General features: G+C 44.8%; 1 protein-coding gene across 1 annotated transcript in view; it reads right to left on the bottom strand.

The window, feature by feature from the left end:
* Positions 1 to 11,652: 11,652 nt before the first annotated feature.
* Positions 11,653 to 18,857, bottom strand: part of glg1a (golgi glycoprotein 1a) — a gene marked incomplete at its 5' end in the record, with an annotated part of 62,502 nt that continues 55,297 nt past the window's right edge. The window contains 4 exons of the mRNA XM_083662953.1: positions 11,653 to 12,735; positions 14,908 to 15,014; positions 17,753 to 17,873; positions 18,156 to 18,263. Coding sequence (XP_083519079.1) covers positions 12,568 to 12,735; positions 14,908 to 15,014; positions 17,753 to 17,873; positions 18,156 to 18,263 — 504 coding nt within the window. The 3' untranslated portion in view covers positions 11,653 to 12,567. The remainder of the gene's footprint in view (positions 12,736 to 14,907; positions 15,015 to 17,752; positions 17,874 to 18,155; positions 18,264 to 18,857) is intronic.

The raw sequence follows: 18,857 nt of genomic DNA, 5'->3' as shown, positions 1-18,857 counted from the left end.
CGGGCCACCGGGGCTCTTAACCGGGAAGTGGACCCCAGCGTTGGAAAGGCCGCCCCTCAGAACACCCGGGCTCGACCAGGGGGCTCGACCAGGGGGCTCGACCAGGGGGTTCCTTCCCCCCCCCCCCCCCCCCAGTTCCTTTCTTCACTCCCTTCCTCCCCATAGGGGAGGAGTACACTTTTCTGCAGGGCATCCATCCCTAACCTTGACCCATATCCAAACCCTAACCCCAACCAAGTAGCTAGCTACCAGCGCCTAACCCCAACCAAGTGGCTACCTACCGGCGCCTAACCCCAACCAAGTGGCTACCTACCAGCGCCTAACCCCAACCAAGTGGCTACCTACCAGTGCCTAACCCCAACCAAGTGGCTACCTACCAGTGCCTAACCCCAACCAAGTGGCTACCTACCAGTGTCTAACCCCAACCAAGTGGCTACCTACCAGTGCCTAACCCCAACCAAGTGGCTACCTACCAGTGCCTAACCCCAACCAAGTGGCTACCTACCAGTGTCTAACCCCAACCAAGTGGCTACCTACCAGCGCCTAACCCCAACCAAGTGGCTACCTACCAGCGTCTACCTAACCCCAACCAAGTGGCTACCTACCAGTGCCTAACCCCAACCAAGTGGCTACCTACCAGCGCCTAACCCCAACCAAGTGGCTACCTACCAGCGCCTAACCCCAACCAAGTGGCTACCTACCAGCGCCTAACCCCAACCAAGTGGCTACCTACCAGCGTCTACCTAACCCCAACCAAGTGGCTACCTACCAGCGCCTAACCCCAACCAAGTGGCTACCTACCAGTGCCTAACCCCAACCAAATGGCTACCTACCAGCGCCTAACCCCAACCCGTCACTTGCCTTTGCCTAAACCCAAACCCAGGGTGTCTCACCCCGACCAGCACATCCAAACATGACACACAGGGTACAGTGCACGTCACATGACACACAGGGTACAGTGCACGTCACATGACACACAGGGTACACTGCACGGCCGTGGGTCTAACCACTTTTGCGTTTGACTGACTGCTGTCTTTTGTAAAACTATGCAGACTGTGTGTGTAACACATTTAACTGTCGACATTCAGATTTAGTTTTTGCGTTTTGTTCCACCAACACATCGGAGGAAACCGTCTGTGTTTGTTCTCATGTTTGTCAACTTTGTCAACAAAAAGTAACATTATTAGTTGACATTCAATTGTTTCGCTTTGTCTGTACAGTACAGTAGATGTTCGACAGATTATTAGAGTATATTTGACAATTCATGAACAAACCTACATATCCTGAGAATGATTTAGTAGCTCCAGGTGATGAGAATCAGGTGTGTGGAACAGCAAGCAAACACAATCTATAGACAAAGACAAACAAATTGTTGAATATCAACTAAAAAGCTGTTGAAATGTTACAAACACTCTGACTCTCTGTACGTGGACTATCCAAGTGTCACCCATATCAAAATGAGCAGAGTGTCTCTTTACAGTAAACAGAACATGTTGTTGACAAGACAACAGACCTGTAACAGAGTCCAGGGGCCGTCTGCACAAACATCCTGAGAATCCTCTCAGAGAGCTCCTAACTTAGCCTCAACACTTCTAGCCAGGAGTCTGAGCTTAGGAGTGATATAGGAACGTTCTCCGAGCAACTCTGAGGAAGGAAATGACAGAAACTTTTATCTTAGTGAGGTGTGGTTAACCCCGTTGCTAGGTATGACTCATTATTTTTAGAAGCTGTGATTGGTTGATCAACAAAGAAAAAAAGAAAAACACTGCAGTGATAGAATGGACAGTGAAATAAACCGTTCACAGAATTTAGTCTGTATTAACCCATTGATACCTGATGCAGCGTTTGTGTGTATATTCCTCATTTGTGTGCGTATCCCTTTAAGACCGCGTTAACACGTTAACGCGGTCTTAAAGGGATACACACACAAATGCTGCATCAGGTATCAATGGGTTAAGTCATGGTGAAATTATGAATATTATTTTATGTAATGAACAACTCAAATAAAGTAATAAATAAAAGTAGGTAATAAATAAAATAAAATAATTAAATAAAGCCAGACTTTAAAAGTAGCTACTAAATGTTTGAACACACAGACCGCAGTATTCACATGCAGACAGTTAATATATTTATTTAGATGTTTATTTGCCATGCTGGTAATTTCATGGGAAATTGACTCAGCTGTCATCATTTTCCTTGATTGCAATGGAAACACGCAGAACAAGAAAACCTAACTGGATGGAGGAGCAATGCTTACCGTTAGCACAATTCAGTTTGGAGAATATTTATCCTACCTCTCTGTCCTGTCATTTTCTCCTCTGCTAAAGAAACTCTCAAGCCTCTCCTCTTATCAGTTTTCCACCTTAGGAGCTCTCTTAAGGGCTAAGATGTTTTGTGAGTAACTTTTAACTTGACCAGGATCTAGTCCTAACTTTAAGGGGAAATTCTTAGAAAACGTCATAATTCTAAGAACTTTCTTAGAATTTCGTCACTAAAGAGCAACTCTTAGTACTAGGAAGCTTTATGAATACTGCCCCCAGGCTCTTATTCTGAAATAATTCCCCCCCAGAGGATTTCTGTCTGTCGTACTGAACTTAGTCTCTAATCAACATGTTTAAAAATGACATTATGCAACACGCAATCAACATGTTTAAAAATGACATGCAACACGCAATCAACATGTTTAAAAATGACATTATGCAACACGCAATCAACACGTTTAAAAATGACATGCAACACGCAATCAACATGTTTAAAAATGACATTATGCAACACGCAATCAACACGTTTAAAAATGACATTATGCAACACGCAATCAACATGTTTAAAAATGACATTATGCAACACGCAATCAACACGTTTAAAAATGACATTATGCAACACGCAATCAACATGTTTAAAAATGACATTATGCAACACGCAATCAACATGTTTAAAAATGACATTATGCAACACGCAATCAACATGTTTAAAAATGACATTATGCAACACGCAATCAACATGTTTAAAAACGACATTATGCAACACGCAATCAACATGTTTAAAAACGACATGCAACACGCAATCAACATGTTTAAAAACGACATGCAACACGCAATCAACATGTTTAAAAACGACATGCAACACGCAATCAACATGTTTAAAAATGACATTATGCAACACGCAATCAACATGTTTAAAAATGACATTATGCAACACGCAATCAACATGTTTAAAAATGACATTATGCAACACGCAATCAACATGTTTAAAAATGACATTATGCAACACGCAATCAACATGTTTAAAAATTACATTATGCAACACGCAATCAACATGTTTAAAAAGGACATGCAACACGCAATCAACATGTTTAAAAATGACATTATGCAACACGCAATCAACATGTTTAAAAATGACATTATGCAACACGCAATCAACATGTTTAAAAATGACATTATGCAACACGCAATCAACATGTTTACAGACGAGAAGCTGCCGGCTGCGCTCAAGCTGCCAAGGCAGGAATCTAGCACTGAGCTGAGAGACAGAGCGCACACACACACACACACACACTTGACATACAGTTTCGCAGATACAGATATAGACAACAGACATCCAGACATTCTCACACACACACACACATACTTACAAAACACAGACAGAAAATACACACACACACGTGTGTGATCCAGACATCTAGAATGTCTCAGGTCAACTCTGTTCACAGGTCAAGAAGCAACACATGTCCACCGTGTGTGAAGTGAATATTATTGTATTGGATGTTCACGTGGTTCAGCACACTTTGATATGAAATAGTTTTATTTGGATCGGTTTGTTCTGTAGTTGTATATGGATGGTATATATGGATCTTGTGTTACCGTTTATTTAAATTTTTGTTCATGAACTTTGGTTTGCCCAGGAGACGACTTGCAACTAGTTCACACAAGTCATTAGCATTTGTTGTTTTTCTTGCTTATTTAATTGCAGTATGTTTTACATCACTGTCTGTTTTAATGGATGTAAAGCACTTTGTAAAAATAAAATTACACATTTAAGACGACTTCTGCAGACTGTGGCGCTTTTTGAACTCCTCGTGTCCAGTCTTGTGTGACTGGTCATCAGGTATTTTTCATGTTAACTTTTTTTGGTCATAATATAAACCTCTAACAATAGCAGAAAATACCAACACGGGGGTTACAGGTTCGCACCCCGGTGTTACCTCCGGCTTGGTCGGGGGTCCATGCAGGCACGATTGGCTGGTTTCTGCGGGTGGGAAGCCGGATTGGGGGTATAGTATAGTTATGTGTCCTGGTCGTTGCACTAGCGCCTCCTCTGGTCGGTCGGGGCGCCTGGCCAAAATTGGCAAAATAAAACCAAAGCAGACTGTGTAAATTGACTGTATATGGCAAACTTCCACCCCCCTAGGGTAGTGGTTCTCAACCTTTTTGAGCTGTGACCGCCCAAAAGACCTTGCCCCCCCCCCCGTAACCCAACGACAGTGCGCACGCATTCACACACTGATTTCACTCTCACAGAAATATTTTTTTTATAGTTTATACAGCTTTATAATACATTAAACCATTGATATGGGAGAACAAACATGGGAGAACAATATTTGTTGTTCTTTTTTGCAATCGTCCTGCGATCCCCCAGGTTGAGAACCACTGTCCTAGACGTCCCAAATTCACTTCCTGAATCGACCGTGCATCACAACCTTCCACCTCCCTGGAGGACCCACATCCACAGAAGTTGACAAGAACGTCCCTCCTGCCTGAGCAGATGGAGCTTCCAGAATTGACCATTGCAGCCCAAATGTACAACCCCCTGGAGGACCCAAATTGACCGAAGCTGTTCTCACTGATACCACCTGGTGGCCAAAGAGGGCAACACGCTTCCCAATTGGCCAAAACCTGAATCTCCATCATCCGCCTTGGAACCTTCCCCTGAGTACCGAAGTGGAATAACGAGACGGGCCAGCGAGTAGAAACCTGCAGACTTTATTATTAACAAACTGTCCAATTTTCATCTGTACAGAACAACAAAAACAAACTAAAGAAAAGCGGACAGAGAAGCGCCAGCCGGCGTAAATCAGATGAGCAGGAACTGCATGGATTCAGACACAAAACAGCAAAGTTACAAAAATCTTTTTTCATCATAATCTTAATCATATGTTCTAGTCATCGTTCTAGACGAGAGAACAGCCAGGAACCCATTGACAGCAGGTCACAGCGTTCTGCTGAACCAACAGTCTGTCACACTCTGTGGGCCACACACACACAGTCTCACACACACACACACACACACACACACACACACACACACACAGTCTCACACACACACACACACAGTATCACACACACGGTCTCACACACAGTCTCACAAAAAATTGTGACATAGTAACCACTGGTCCACAGCCCAAAGACGTACTTAAAAAAAAAAAACACCTTAAAATGTTTAGAAGGTAACGTTTGTTTGGCCCGCTAGAGGCAATGTCTTTAAAGAAACACTAAAGCCATTTCCACACATGAAGTCTGGACTATGCCCGGTAAATCCGGTCCCGGGTTTTCCCGGAGTCGCCCTTCCAGACATGAGGGATCGTGGTTTCTAAACATGAGGAAAAGCTCCGTGTTTTTTTTGGCTGAGTAGAGCGGCAGTAGATGTGGCATTACATGTGCTCTCTGCTCTGGATCAGGTGAGCTATGACGTGGAAGATCACAGCCTCAGCTCAACGTCAGCGATATTTCAGAAAGCAATCCTTCACTCCATGAACAACCTTCAACGCGTTATTCGGGCGATAACGTGGGGTGGCAATGTGCCAAAAAGTGAGCGCTTGTTACATCGCCCAAAAGCCGCCAGTCAAAATAGTGGTCGCACGAACGTTAAACCAACGGGGGAAAAAGGTAATTTTACAAGTGGCGTTCAAGTCACATCTAGTTTTGCATGTATTTCTCCCCACAAAGGTTCTGTCTCCTTGCATTTTCACGATGCAAGACTGACAGGTCGGGAGGAAAACAAACCATTCAAACGTTTGCAGCACAAAAGGAAACGCATCTGGTGTTCGTGAGTTTGCTCGTTTAATTCATTGATATGATTGATATTGATATTTGTTCATTGATATGCGCGAACGATTAATTAATATACGTGAAAGTTAATAGCGGGAACTTATCACCCAATAGCCTAATGCAGTATCATCTCCTTGTTGCATTTTCAAACTGGCAGATGGAGGAAAAGAAACGATTGAACTTTTACTTGTTTACTCACCAATGTTTTACTCGCGAAATAATCCAGCCACATAACTACGTCCATTCATCAAATGATTAAATAGCACGGGGACATTAATGGTTTGTAAAAGTGCCAGTTAACCACCCGCCCGCTCACGGCATGTTCCCGGAAAACGAGCTGAGATTTGCTCAACTTCAGTCGCTCTGCCAGCGATGCGGACGCTGTACTAGAGGCTGGGGTGCTTATCTTCCACGCTCGCGGGAGCGCCCTCATAGCGGATCGTTGTTGCTGAACATGCAGGCTTGTCTGGGAATGTTCAGGAATTCACTGCATGTTTAGAAATGGCTTTAAGTTGTTGACCAGTGATGTCATTTGTGCATGAATGACATCACTGGTCCACAACTTAACTCTAATCGACTCAATAACTGTCAAACTAAACGAACGCCTGCAAAACGGTTGACAGATTTCTTATGCACCACTCATTTTGTAATGATACAAAGCTGGTTCAAAATCGGGTCCGATGTTCCTTTAACGTAACGACGACCTGATTATTGAAGTAGGACGGTGACGTGTGCGGGTGAAGAGGTGGAATCGGCGGATGGATACGTCACGGCAGAGCCGCTTCACGACTTTATGTCCCGTGCCCCCCCCCCCCCCCCCCCCGTTTCCAAACCATAACATTAACCTTAACCAAGTTGTTTGCGTTGCCTAAACTCAAGTCAGGCCACAGCTGCCGCAACTCGTCGCACGACTCGCTACCCGGGTCACCTTGCTGTGGGAGCTTCACCCCAGCGCGTCTCGGGAACCAGGAAGTCAGCGGCGGACTGAGGCAAAAAAAAAAAAGTGACGTTCACATTCGACTATTTCAGAGCACTGTGGATCAATGTTGCACATTTCACAATGACTTGTGAGAACCCGTGTTTGCACACGCACACACACCTCTGCCTGGTGCTGGAGTCCACTCACTGTGTTTGCACACGCACACACACACCTCTGCCTGGTGCTGGAGTCGCTCACTGCGGGTTTGAGTATGGAGCATTATTATGGGATGTTCTGTACAGTGGGGAGTTAGGCACGCTTTGAGAAACCCAACATCAGATGGAAAAGCGAAGGCAGTTCAGAACGTTTCATTTACAAGCAGCGACGAGGCAGCCAAGCCGTCAGCCGCCATCGGAGAAAACAAAAGAGTAACTGCGTGGAGCATCGTCTCGGTATAGACTCTCCACAACATATACATTCTAAATTGCGCTAGCTTACGTCCTGTTGCAGTGTTTGCTAATACAATAGCTAACAGGAAATAAGCTAGGTTTCAAATTAAGCAATAAGCCCCAAGAGGCGCATGGTTTTCAGTGACTTTACAACAGCTAACAGTTGTCCACGCGCGGCGCGGCGTGCCGTGAACAACACCTCTTAGTCGTCGTAAAATCACTCTAAATCACAGCCTCACACAATTCCGTGAAAACCGTCTAGAACATGTAGAGAAGCTCGCTCGGAGCGGATCGTCACCAGAGATACCGACACCTTTTCATGTCCTGCGTTTAAATTGGGCGAAGTCGCTGCGGCAGGATTTTCCTGTCTCCGCCGTGCCGAGACCAAAAAGCTCGGCGACACGGCGACGCTCTCCGCACGAAGCGGTAATCCTGGAGCGTCCTTCCCTCCGGCACCGGCCCGCGCGCCGCGAGACCGGACCGCCTTTCCTCACGGGTCAGCTGTGAGGAGAAAAGTGGCCGACAGCGAAGCGGAGAGTGTGATGTGATCTAGGGCTGGCCAATGTAATCGATATCATGATATGAGAGAAGATATCATCTTAAGATTTTAGATATGGTAATATATCGAACACGTGTTTTAAAAGGCTGCATTACAGTAACGTGATCTCATTTTCTGGACTTACCAGACTGTTCTTCCCAGACTGTTTTATTATTTGCCTTTACCCACTTGGTCATTATATCCACATTACTGATGATTATTTATCAAAAATCTCATTGTGTCAATATTTTGTGAAAGCACCAATAGTCATCCCTACAATATTGTCACAATATATTGATATTGCAGGAATGACAATGGATATGATCAATAGGTATGTTTGATTTTGTCCATTATGGCCCAGCCCTATAATGTGATCAGCTGCAGGACGGCGGCCGACCCGACCCGACCCGACGGTGAGAAAAAGGCAACCAGAGAACATTCAAATCATAGAAAAAAAAATAGGACTTACAAACTTTGACCATTAGTAAACAAATAAATAAGGCTATGACAAAACAATATATATATATTTATAGATATAAAAAAAAACAAAAAATGTGCAATGATTCCAGTATCATCTTTAAACAAAAATGTTCACATCTCTATAATAATCTAGCATCTTTTCTTTTTAGTTTCATTTCTTTTCTTCTTCTTCTTCTTCTTTTTTTGCATTGCTCTCCTCTCTGTCTGCACCAACCAGCCACTCGCCACCAGACGACAACCAGAACGCTTTGGACTCTGTAGTGTTCAAATACTCAATCTGTGATGATGTCAGCACAGCACCACCCGTGCACAGCGGACGCGATGCCAACACCATGCCGGGCCGACTGGCTGACACCAGCCGGTAAGGCTGGGTATTGTTTAAAAAATTACGATGGGCCAATCACATGTCGCATTAAATCGAAGAACGCTTGCGGTGATTGGCTGGCCTGCGAGCAAAAACATACAAATTTTTATTTTCTATGTGTGTACAAAAAAGGACAGAATGTGGGTATTGTGACTGGAGAAGTTTGGATACTACTTGGTACTGGGTTATTTCAGTCGATACCTTAAAGGGTAAACGCAAACCTTTTTGGGAGTTTCATTCCCATTTGCCATATCGCCCATACATAACCAAGATACACAATGTCTTTACCCTCACTCTCCGTGCAGTATATATACAGTGAGCTACAGTCGTCCAGTTACCGTAGTTATTCTTGGACGAAACTCTACAGCCGTTCAAAGTCACCAAAAACACACATTTCTAACAGCGCCCAAAAGCTCTAAGTACATGTTGTGACTCGGGTACTCACTACGAGATGAAATATGAATCCATAGTTACGTGAAAAATCATTTTCGTAGTAATCCACACACCGCGAACTAAACAAAGATCAAGTTACTTCCTTGTTGCTGTGTACAGCGCATGCACTGTATGCAGCGTGGCCATGTTTAGAAAGTATTTCCGGCTATCTATTTACCTTACCCGAGTCACAACATGTAATGTACTTAGAGCTTGTTTGGCGCTGTTAGAAATGTGTGTTTTTGGTGACTTTGCACGGTTGTACCATTTCCTCCAATTCATTGGCGATACTAACTGAACGACTGGCGCTCACTGTATTCACGAGTTTCCTGGTGAGACCGTGGGCGCGTCCATGACACCCTCCCTCCCTGTTTCCAGCTGCCGGTTGCCTGTTTCCGCCCAGGACCGTTCATAGTGAAAGAGACTGAAAATAATCATCATAATTGTTGTGCATAATTGTACAACGGAGTGACAATATCTCTTGAATCTTGAAAGAGAGAGACCGCTAAATCTCCGTTTAATGACCAAATAATAAGAGTTTAGCCTTCAAAACAAAAACCACATACTATTTTTAGCCATTTCGGCTAAAAAAGCCCGTACAGTACGAGTGAATTGACATTCACCTCGTTTTTGTAAAATATCGCCGCTATGCAACCACCCAACGTTACTATTTTTAGCCATTTCGGATAAAATAAACCAAACGTTCCCACTCTTTGACAGCGGCGCGCACCTACTTGCTAGTGAAAAAATGTAAACAGGAAGTCGACAACCGGCAACCGCTGATAATCATGGGAAACGTAAGTCCAGGAATAAGGTGAATACTGCACGGAGAGTGAGGGTAAAGGCATTGTGTACCTTGGTTATGTACGGGCAATATGGCAAATGGGTGAAACTCCCAAAAAGTTGGCTTATCCCCCTTGAAAGTAATGAGTACCAACACCCAGCCCAGCACGGATCCTGTTCTACTTTAAGCTTTCCGACTGGCTGCTGTGACGGTGAAGCTTATGGCACGGGGCGGGTTGCCAGGTCTGCACGGGAGGGGGGGGGGGGGGGGGGGGGTGGTTACTGTAGCAGACTGCATGAGGAGAGCTGAGGTTGCCAGGTCTGCTGCTTAAAAAAACTTCAACCACAGATGGAGTACGGTGGTGTAGAGCAGAGAGTAGGGGTGCACGATATCGGTATCGGCCCGATAAAGGCCTTCAAATGAAATATCGGCACCGGGCCTGACACTTAAAAAATGACGCTAATCGTAACCCAGGAAGAGCGTCATCCAAGCCCGTTTAAGTAGGACGAATCTTACGGTTCATTTTGGAAGAAAATGTTACATAAATAAAAAAAATATGGCATGTTTCTTCACATAACCTAAGATGAAGTAGTTTTCTTACAGTATTCTGCCCAGTGAATGTGTAACATTTTGAAAAGCACTGTATTTATGTCAGCATCTGCCAGTGGGCCATCACCATAAGAGCAGGCATCATGTGTTCATATAGGCTCCATGTACGCAACAACCTCCATGTTTGACCTTACGCCGCCCCACTACTTCTGGTCATATAGACTATACACTAGTCATATCACGTGGGGGGGGGGGGGGGGGTAGACGGACTAAACAACATTATTTTTGGTCTATTTTATTCATTTGTGTGTCGAGGGTTAAATATGTTATGCCATGAGCGCAAAGTGTCTTGAAGATGTAACTCTAACGTTTCCACTACGAGGCATCAAGGAGAGACTTGATGTTCTCTGAAAGTACATTGGTTTGGGCAATCGGCCGAAAGAGTTGGAAAACATCGGCAAGAAGATCCACTATGGTGCATCCCTAGAAGATCCACTATGGTGCATCTCTAGAAGATCCACTATGGTGCATCTCTAGAAGATCCACTATGGTGCATCTCTAGAAGATCCACTATGGTGCATCTCTAGAAGATCCACTATGGTGCATCCCTAGAAGATCCACTATGGTGCATCTCTAGAAGATCCACTATGGTGCATCTCTAGAAGATCCACTATGGTGCATCTCTAGAAGATCCACTATGGTGCATCTCTAGAAGATCCACTATGGTGCATCCCTAGCAGAGGGTGAGCGAGCCGGTGGGTGGAGGGCTGGTTGGCACCGCCCGCCTGGCAGTCCCGCGGCCAAAATCTAACTAACACACGTCGGCAACGTGAAATATCGAGGAACCGAAACACCCACGAACCCTCGCAGGAGAACTAACTAGAATACGTGGTAGAAAGACAGGTCGAATCATCCTGACACACACACACGCGCACACACACACGCACACGCGCACACACACACACACACACAGACGCACGCACACGCACACACAGACACACTGTCGTCATTAAAGTACTGGAGTCATTGAACGCTCTACAGACGAGCGTCTGGTATCCCTCCTACACTTAATGCGTAATATGATCTCACCTGCACCTCGTGACCTTTGACCCCAACCACCCCCCCCCGCCCCCCACCCCATTCATCCACCCCAATAAAACAAAACCAAACAAGCCAAGAAGAAGTACTGCATCTACATCAGGTACTGTGAGGGTTAAAACACTGCAGGAGGAACCTTCCAGTCGCAGCTGAAGCACAGAAGTAGTAGTAGTAGTAGAGGAATCAGTGGGGGGGTGGCCTCCGAGGGAGTGGGCGGGGCTAACGTAGAGGCGGGGCTGAGTCAATAACCACACCCACTTTCTCATTAGGGGTGATGAAGCCTGGGGGGGGGGGGGGGGGGGGAGTGCGGGTAATGTCATTCCAACATGGACGTCCCAACAGCGATGAGAAAAAAGGGCAGAGGTGGGGTAAGCTGGGCTAAATTGGGGTATTAGGGACTAGGATGGGGCGTCTGGGATCCGTAGGGCTGGGTATCGTTAAATGACATACCAGTACCAGCTCCAGTACCCTTAAAGTGACAGTGATACCAATAGAGCACTTCATTCGATTCCTTTTGTACTGCTTTATACCGCTCGACTTCACCATCACAGACTGGGTTGTAGCTGCTGCGGTAGTGGGCCAATCACAGGATACATTGAATAGAGGAACGCTTGCCGTGATTGGCTGTGAGCAAAACCATACAAATAGTGATATTTTTTTCTAGATGTGTGTAGACAACGGATCGAAGGGCAGGTATCGTTGGACTGGAGAAGTTTCAATACTACTTGGTACTGGCTTGTTTTCGGTCGATACCTTTACCGATACCCAGCTCTAGAGGTCAGGATTCTAGGATTGAGGTGGTGGGGTATCAGGGACTGAGGTGGGGTAAACCGGGAGAGGGTCTTTGAGTGGCGGTCATTTCTCCTGGCGGGCGTGTCCTGACCCCTGACCCCAGGCATGGGGGCGGAGTCTACCTGTCCTTCAGCTCCTGAGTGACACGCTTGGTGATTCGCCCGCACAGCAGCCCCATCAGGAAAAGCACTGCCACGCCCAGACCAATCACAGCCAGGATGTAGTTCTTAGAAGGTGATGTCATCACCTGCATGGCCAGGTCCGAAAAACCTTCAGCTGGAGCCACCTGGTGGGGGGAGGTTAGAAATGAGCTGTGAAGTTCTTTGGCTGCGTTCACACACTGTTCTGCCTTTAACACAGTTCACACGGTTAGCGAATGTAGAAAAATGACTCATAGTTTCTGTGTGTTCTCTCTGCCTACAATACAGACAGTCATGGAATTCTGGACTACCGTAAATTCCGGACTATAAGCCGCACCTTTTTTCCCGTTTTTTTGCCTTTTTTGGCCCCTGCGGCTTATATAACGGTGCGGCTTATCTATGGTTTTTTTCAAAAAAAAAAAAAAAAAAAAAATCTCTTTTTTAGCACTCTTTCTAACTATAAATCCTATATAACTATAATAAGTTTTAATTTCCTCTCTTGCCCTCTTTTCACCACACTGTATGACACTGTGTGCACTGTAAAAAACAACACAGGTGGTGTTGTGTTATGTTGTTTTGTTGAAATGTTAATAAATGGGAGCTTCCTCAAACAGCCATCTCTTTCCCGACAATCCCCTCTGTGCATGAACCCTTACATATGGTAATTAAACATTAAAACACAAAAAAAAAAAACATTAACACATTAAGTGCCAGAGACGACCTAACTCGTCTTACATAATCCAGCGCTTAAGTGCCAAGGACGAGCTAACTCGTCTTACATAAACATTTTTTTTTTTTGACGGTGGGACATCAATCAACCCCTTTTACATCTTCGAGATAACTATTTGGAGCAAGAGCATGTGTGTAATCTATTTTACCGACCACTAAGTGGCGACAGATACAGAGAGAAGCCACAGCCACGGGACCCGTAGCAGCCGCCTCCCGCGGAAATGGCTTGGCGATTTTACAGTCAGGAGCCCGGAGACACACACACAGAACGGACAGAGATCCCCTCCCCCCCAGAGCCGCGGAGCAACGCGCGAACACACACACACACACACACACACACACACACACACACACACACACACACACACACACACACCGCGGGAGCAAGCCATTCAAGGAAATGGCTTGGCGATTTTACAGTAATCCATTTCAGACTCGTCCCCGCACGCAGGCAAGCAGGCAGGCAGGCAGCAGCAACGCGCTTCTGACACGCCCGCTGTTAGGAGGAAGGAGGAGAAGACACACGGAGGGAGGAGTTTGAATGAGAGGGGTGTTTCCTGTTGTTATGGAGGAAATTACTGTTCAAAACTATTGTTTAGAATGTCTGACGGTCTTACTGATGCCAAAAATGAATGGTTAAAGTGACTGTTTCACAAAAAGCCATTTATCTCTGAATAAATTTCCAGACGCTGAAACCATGCTGTACTCAACGGCTAATATCTACATAACTACTAACTCTGCAAACTAACTCTTTTAGACAGAGAAAGCACACATTCTATTAGTTATTTTTAGATGATTGGTGTTCATGAATTCTTAACAGAAAAGAATCCTCGGCTGTTCTAAAATGAGCCAGAATCGTCAAAAACACCCCTGGCACAACTTACCTACAGGAATGAAAACATGGCTGGCATTCAATGTGTTAAAACACCCGCGGCTTATAGTCCGGTGCGGCTTATATAAGAAAAAAATAGTCAACTTTGCAGGTGCGGCTTATACACCGGTGCGGCTTATAGTCCGGAATTTACGGTAAATCATATCGGACGATACAAATATTCTCAGATTTGGGTCTAACTGCGCTTTCATACAGTGGCGATTTTCGCAAATTAACGTGACGAGATTACGTACAAAGTCAACGCAAACACGTGAATAGATGTGATTTGGCCCCGGGTGGCGTGAATCGCGCAAGTGAGGCAAATTCCGCCTCATTGCTCATTCGCTCGAGCCAATAATTCGTGCAGTGAAGCTTTTTTCCCGCCCCGGTTTGAACGCACAGTGTGAACAATGTGAACACATGGTTTGAACGCACAGTGTTAACGCACAGTGTGAAGAGTGTGAATGCACAGTGTGAACACACGTTGTGAACGCACGGTGTGAACGCACAGTGTGAACGCACAGTGTGAACGCACAGTGTGCACAGTGTGAACGCACGGTGTGAACACAGTTATTCATCAATTCCATGGCTCTAATCTAGACTAAAGTAGGGTCCTTGATATAAAAAAGGTGAGTGAGCGTGTCTGTCTTAAAGGCAGTGCTGTGCAGCAGTGCTGTACCTTAGCAGCAGAGTGCCTGTCTTAAAAGCAGTGCTGTACCTTAGCAGCGTAGCTCCACATGTCGATGCGGTCCTGAAGTCTCTTCTTGCACTCCGGCTGCAGGCGAACACGCTTGTCCTGCAGCGCCTCCATCAGGCAGGACATCTCTGAGGACAGACAGCACAGACCTCAGGTCAGCACTGTCACAGTGTGTTATCTGCGACACTAAAAGACTTTGCACACAGAGTCCGTTTTTTCGTCCGAAATTGACGCATGAAAAAAAAAAAAAAAACGACCTAATTTGTGTCAATCATCATTGACACACCGAGTCCGACAATTACGTCCTTCATTTAAGTTTTCGGACGAGGTTCGATTTTCTGCATTTTTCCGCATCCATGAAATCGTTTTGACAGGTGTTTGACCACCCAGAGCCGCCGTAGTGTTGCTATTCACAATGAAAAATGGCGTCTGAGAAGTTAATTCACTTCGTCTCCCTGCAGCACAAAGCATTTTATGACAAAGCAGGAATACAGAGATTCGGAATTAAAAAACAGAATGTGCCGGGTGATTGCACACCAGCTTGGAATGCGGGACGCGGTGTGTGTGTGTGTGAGTGTGTATGGCAGGGGTGCCCAATACGTCGATCGCGATCGACCGGTCGATCGCGAAGGTAGTGTGGTCGATCGCATGGCATTGAGGAAGAAAAAAAATAATAATAATATATATATATTTTTTTTACTGTTTTTCCACTGTTTTTCCACTGTTTACTCAGTGTATATATATATAAATAAATATGTTTGGTAGATCACTTTGACTTGGTCATTTTAAAAGTAGCTCCCAAGCTGAAAAAGTGTGGGCACCCCTGGTGTATGGGGAAGGGGGGGGGGGGGGAGGGAGAGAGAGACAGAGAGCCACACATACACACTGCCAGTTGTGGATCAATAGGTTCGCGGTAGTTTTCTTTTCGTTGCGAAGATTCGCAACAAATATTGGATAATTAACGCATCGGACTCAGTGTGCAAGGTATCTGTGCGCGACGTTTTTTTCCCGGATGACGGATTAAAAAAAACGCAGCAAACAATTCGGACTGTGTGTGCAAAGACCTTAACTCAGCTTGTGGCAGACCTGTGTTCATTGGACTTCAAACGCATAGACTCCATGAGATGTGGAGAGATGTGGGTGAATGGAGGAATTATCTGAGCATCTATGTGCCGGGGCTGCTAAATGAATACATTCAACTATTCATAAGCTAAATTAGGGCTGTGAATCTTCACTGGCCTCACGATTCGATTACGATTCAGAGGGCTACGATTCAATTACGATTATCGATGCATCTTCAATCGATGCATCACTTTTCTCCCCAATACATGATTTATTTTTTCTCACTTTCTTTTTTCTCACTGTGTGCCGTGTGGCTACTTTTAAAATAAAAGTGCATTTGGAATTGCATTGTATTATGATCCAAATAAACAACTGCATGTACTTCCATTATATTTTATTAGATTATAAAAAATAATAATAATAATAATAATCGATTTTTGATATTTGTGAATCGTGCACGTCCGCATCGCGATGCATCTTATAATGGATTATGTTTGACACCCCTAAGCTAAATTGACAACTACGGTTTCCAAATCACAGCTGTAATATTCATGAAGTGAGCAATTTTTCTGCAATATTTTCTCTGGACACTAACTGGACTACAAATCAATTTTCAGAGAAAAGATTTAAACTTTATTTCCATTTTAATTTAATTATTCAAACTGAGCAGATCCTGAGCATTAGCATTTCCTTTTCATTTATCATTTATTTGGATAGGGACAGATGTGTAAACGTATAACATTTACCCAAAAACTGATGTCATGTATCACATTTGTAGCCTAAGCTAATTTGCAACGCCCGTCCCTGGATGTTATTAAAAGCACCTGTTAAAGACAGAGTGAAAACAACCATTGCTTTGACTGGAACAGGGTCGAGGCGGGACATGGCGTGTGTGGACGATTTGATTTGACGGTTCTGGGGACTGGAGTTGACATTGGCCAATCCTGGCACTTGAATTCTGTGAATCCCACTCGGTGAAATCGATGGATCCCACCGGACTTGGAGGCACTGGCAGAACGAGCTCGCCTCGCACTGCTCCGCAGAAGTTTTGCCATGTCGCAGAGAACACATGGTGCCTGATCATGTTTACATTTATAGAGGTAGTTTTATGTTTGCAAAAAACCAATGAAGTCATCAAAACTTTAAATATTTAGTTTTTTGACAATTTTTTTATTGCGCGATTCTATAACAAGATATCTGATTACAGTCAGACTAGCTTGGGACCATACAGTTACACTAACTCAGGTGTGAGATGTTTGGATAAAATGGTAGACAGTTCCTAATCATTCTGAGTGTGTATAGGTTTGCCTCAGATGCCTGGTCAATAGATTAGATCCAATTTATTTACTTCATTCACTTGATCAGCTGGGGACCGTCTCCCAGATGAGAAACACATTGACTAGGGGTTTCTTAATGTTCAGTGTTAGACAAGAACGTTTGAGCTTGCTACTGGTACTGCTGTATCATTCCACTACCATTCATTGTGCTAAGCTAACTAGCAGGAGGGGTGCATCGCATCTTGTACTGCACGTACAGAGAAGAGAAAGACATCTATATTCTCGTCTCACTATCAAGAATATGGCAAATAGATGAATCTCCTAAATGTTGGCGTTGTTTCGTTAAAGAGATGTAGATGCAAATTTCCATTTCATTTCCATGTGAAACTGTGTACACTTTATAGTTTCCACAGTGCGTCTCTGTCTGGTGGGTGCGTTTGCTGTGTGTGTGTCTGTCTGTCTGTTGGGTGCGTTTGGTGTGTGTGTGTGTGTGTGGCTCCGATGGGTGTGTTTGTTGGTGGACTCACGGCGTCCCCGGCCGGGTGGGATGGCAGCACAGTGGTGTTTGATGTCCAGAGCGCAGGCGGTGTGCAGTACGGGGTCCACGAAGATGTCCGCCTTACTCTCCTTCAGCATGTTCAGCACCTCCTGCAGGAGAGGAGGGGTTAGGGTGAGGGATTTCATCCTAACATACACTTCTAAAAAAGAAAGGCTTCATATGCTACTGCTATTTTTCTGCTCTCAACCAGGTTCATATTGCAACTTATTTAAATATTTTTCATTGCAGTGGCTAATTACCGGCTGTACCTTTAAACTACACTAGTTCTGCTCAAGCACTCATAGCGCTCTCCCTTTTCTCTGTGAGTGTGTGTGTGTGAGAGTGTGTGTGTGTGTGTCTGAGTGTGTGTGTCTGTGAGGGTATGTCTTTACCTTCTTGCAGCTGTCCTGTTTGATCTTCAGCAGGTTGACCTTCAGACACTCCTCCACCTGACCCGTCTGCTCCTGAGCAGCTGCCTCCTCTGGACACAGCTGGGAGATCTACACACACACACACACACACACACACACACACACACACACACACACACACACACACACACACACACACACAGTCATTAACAGCTGTGTATCAGCTGGATATGAACATTTTAATGTCTCACTTGTTGGATTATCAGCGACATTGAAAACATGTGACCCAGACGGGTTCTGGTTTGAACGGGTTCTGGTTTGAACGGGTCTTTGGTCCTGAGGCACAGATGACATCACAAGCTCATTTGCATATCAGTGACATCAGCTGTACGGATTTCAGCTCGTCAAGTCAATCTGAGACATCTGAAGACCTTTTAAAGCCGCTTAGAACCCGACAGAAAAGAATGTGAAAAGGCTATTCGTCAATCTCCTCATACTCCTATTACAGCACATAATACTGACCATTTCTCTTTATGCTGACGATATTTTACTTTTTTTAGGAGATGCTCCAAATTCAACCTCGCACCTTTTGCCTATTTTTGATAATTTGGGTAATTTAAATCTGCTCTTCTTCCACTGAACCATGCCATGAGATTAGCCACCCCACCTGCAAACATCCCAGTGGTCCAGAAATGTTAATACTTGGGTATTTGACATTTTTCC

The sequence above is a fragment of the Poromitra crassiceps genome (assembly GCF_964638095.1).
Source record: "Poromitra crassiceps genome assembly, chromosome: 30".
Lineage (NCBI taxonomy): Eukaryota > Metazoa > Chordata > Actinopteri > Beryciformes > Melamphaidae > Poromitra > Poromitra crassiceps.
This window is presented reverse-complemented; position numbering and strand designations above follow the sequence as displayed.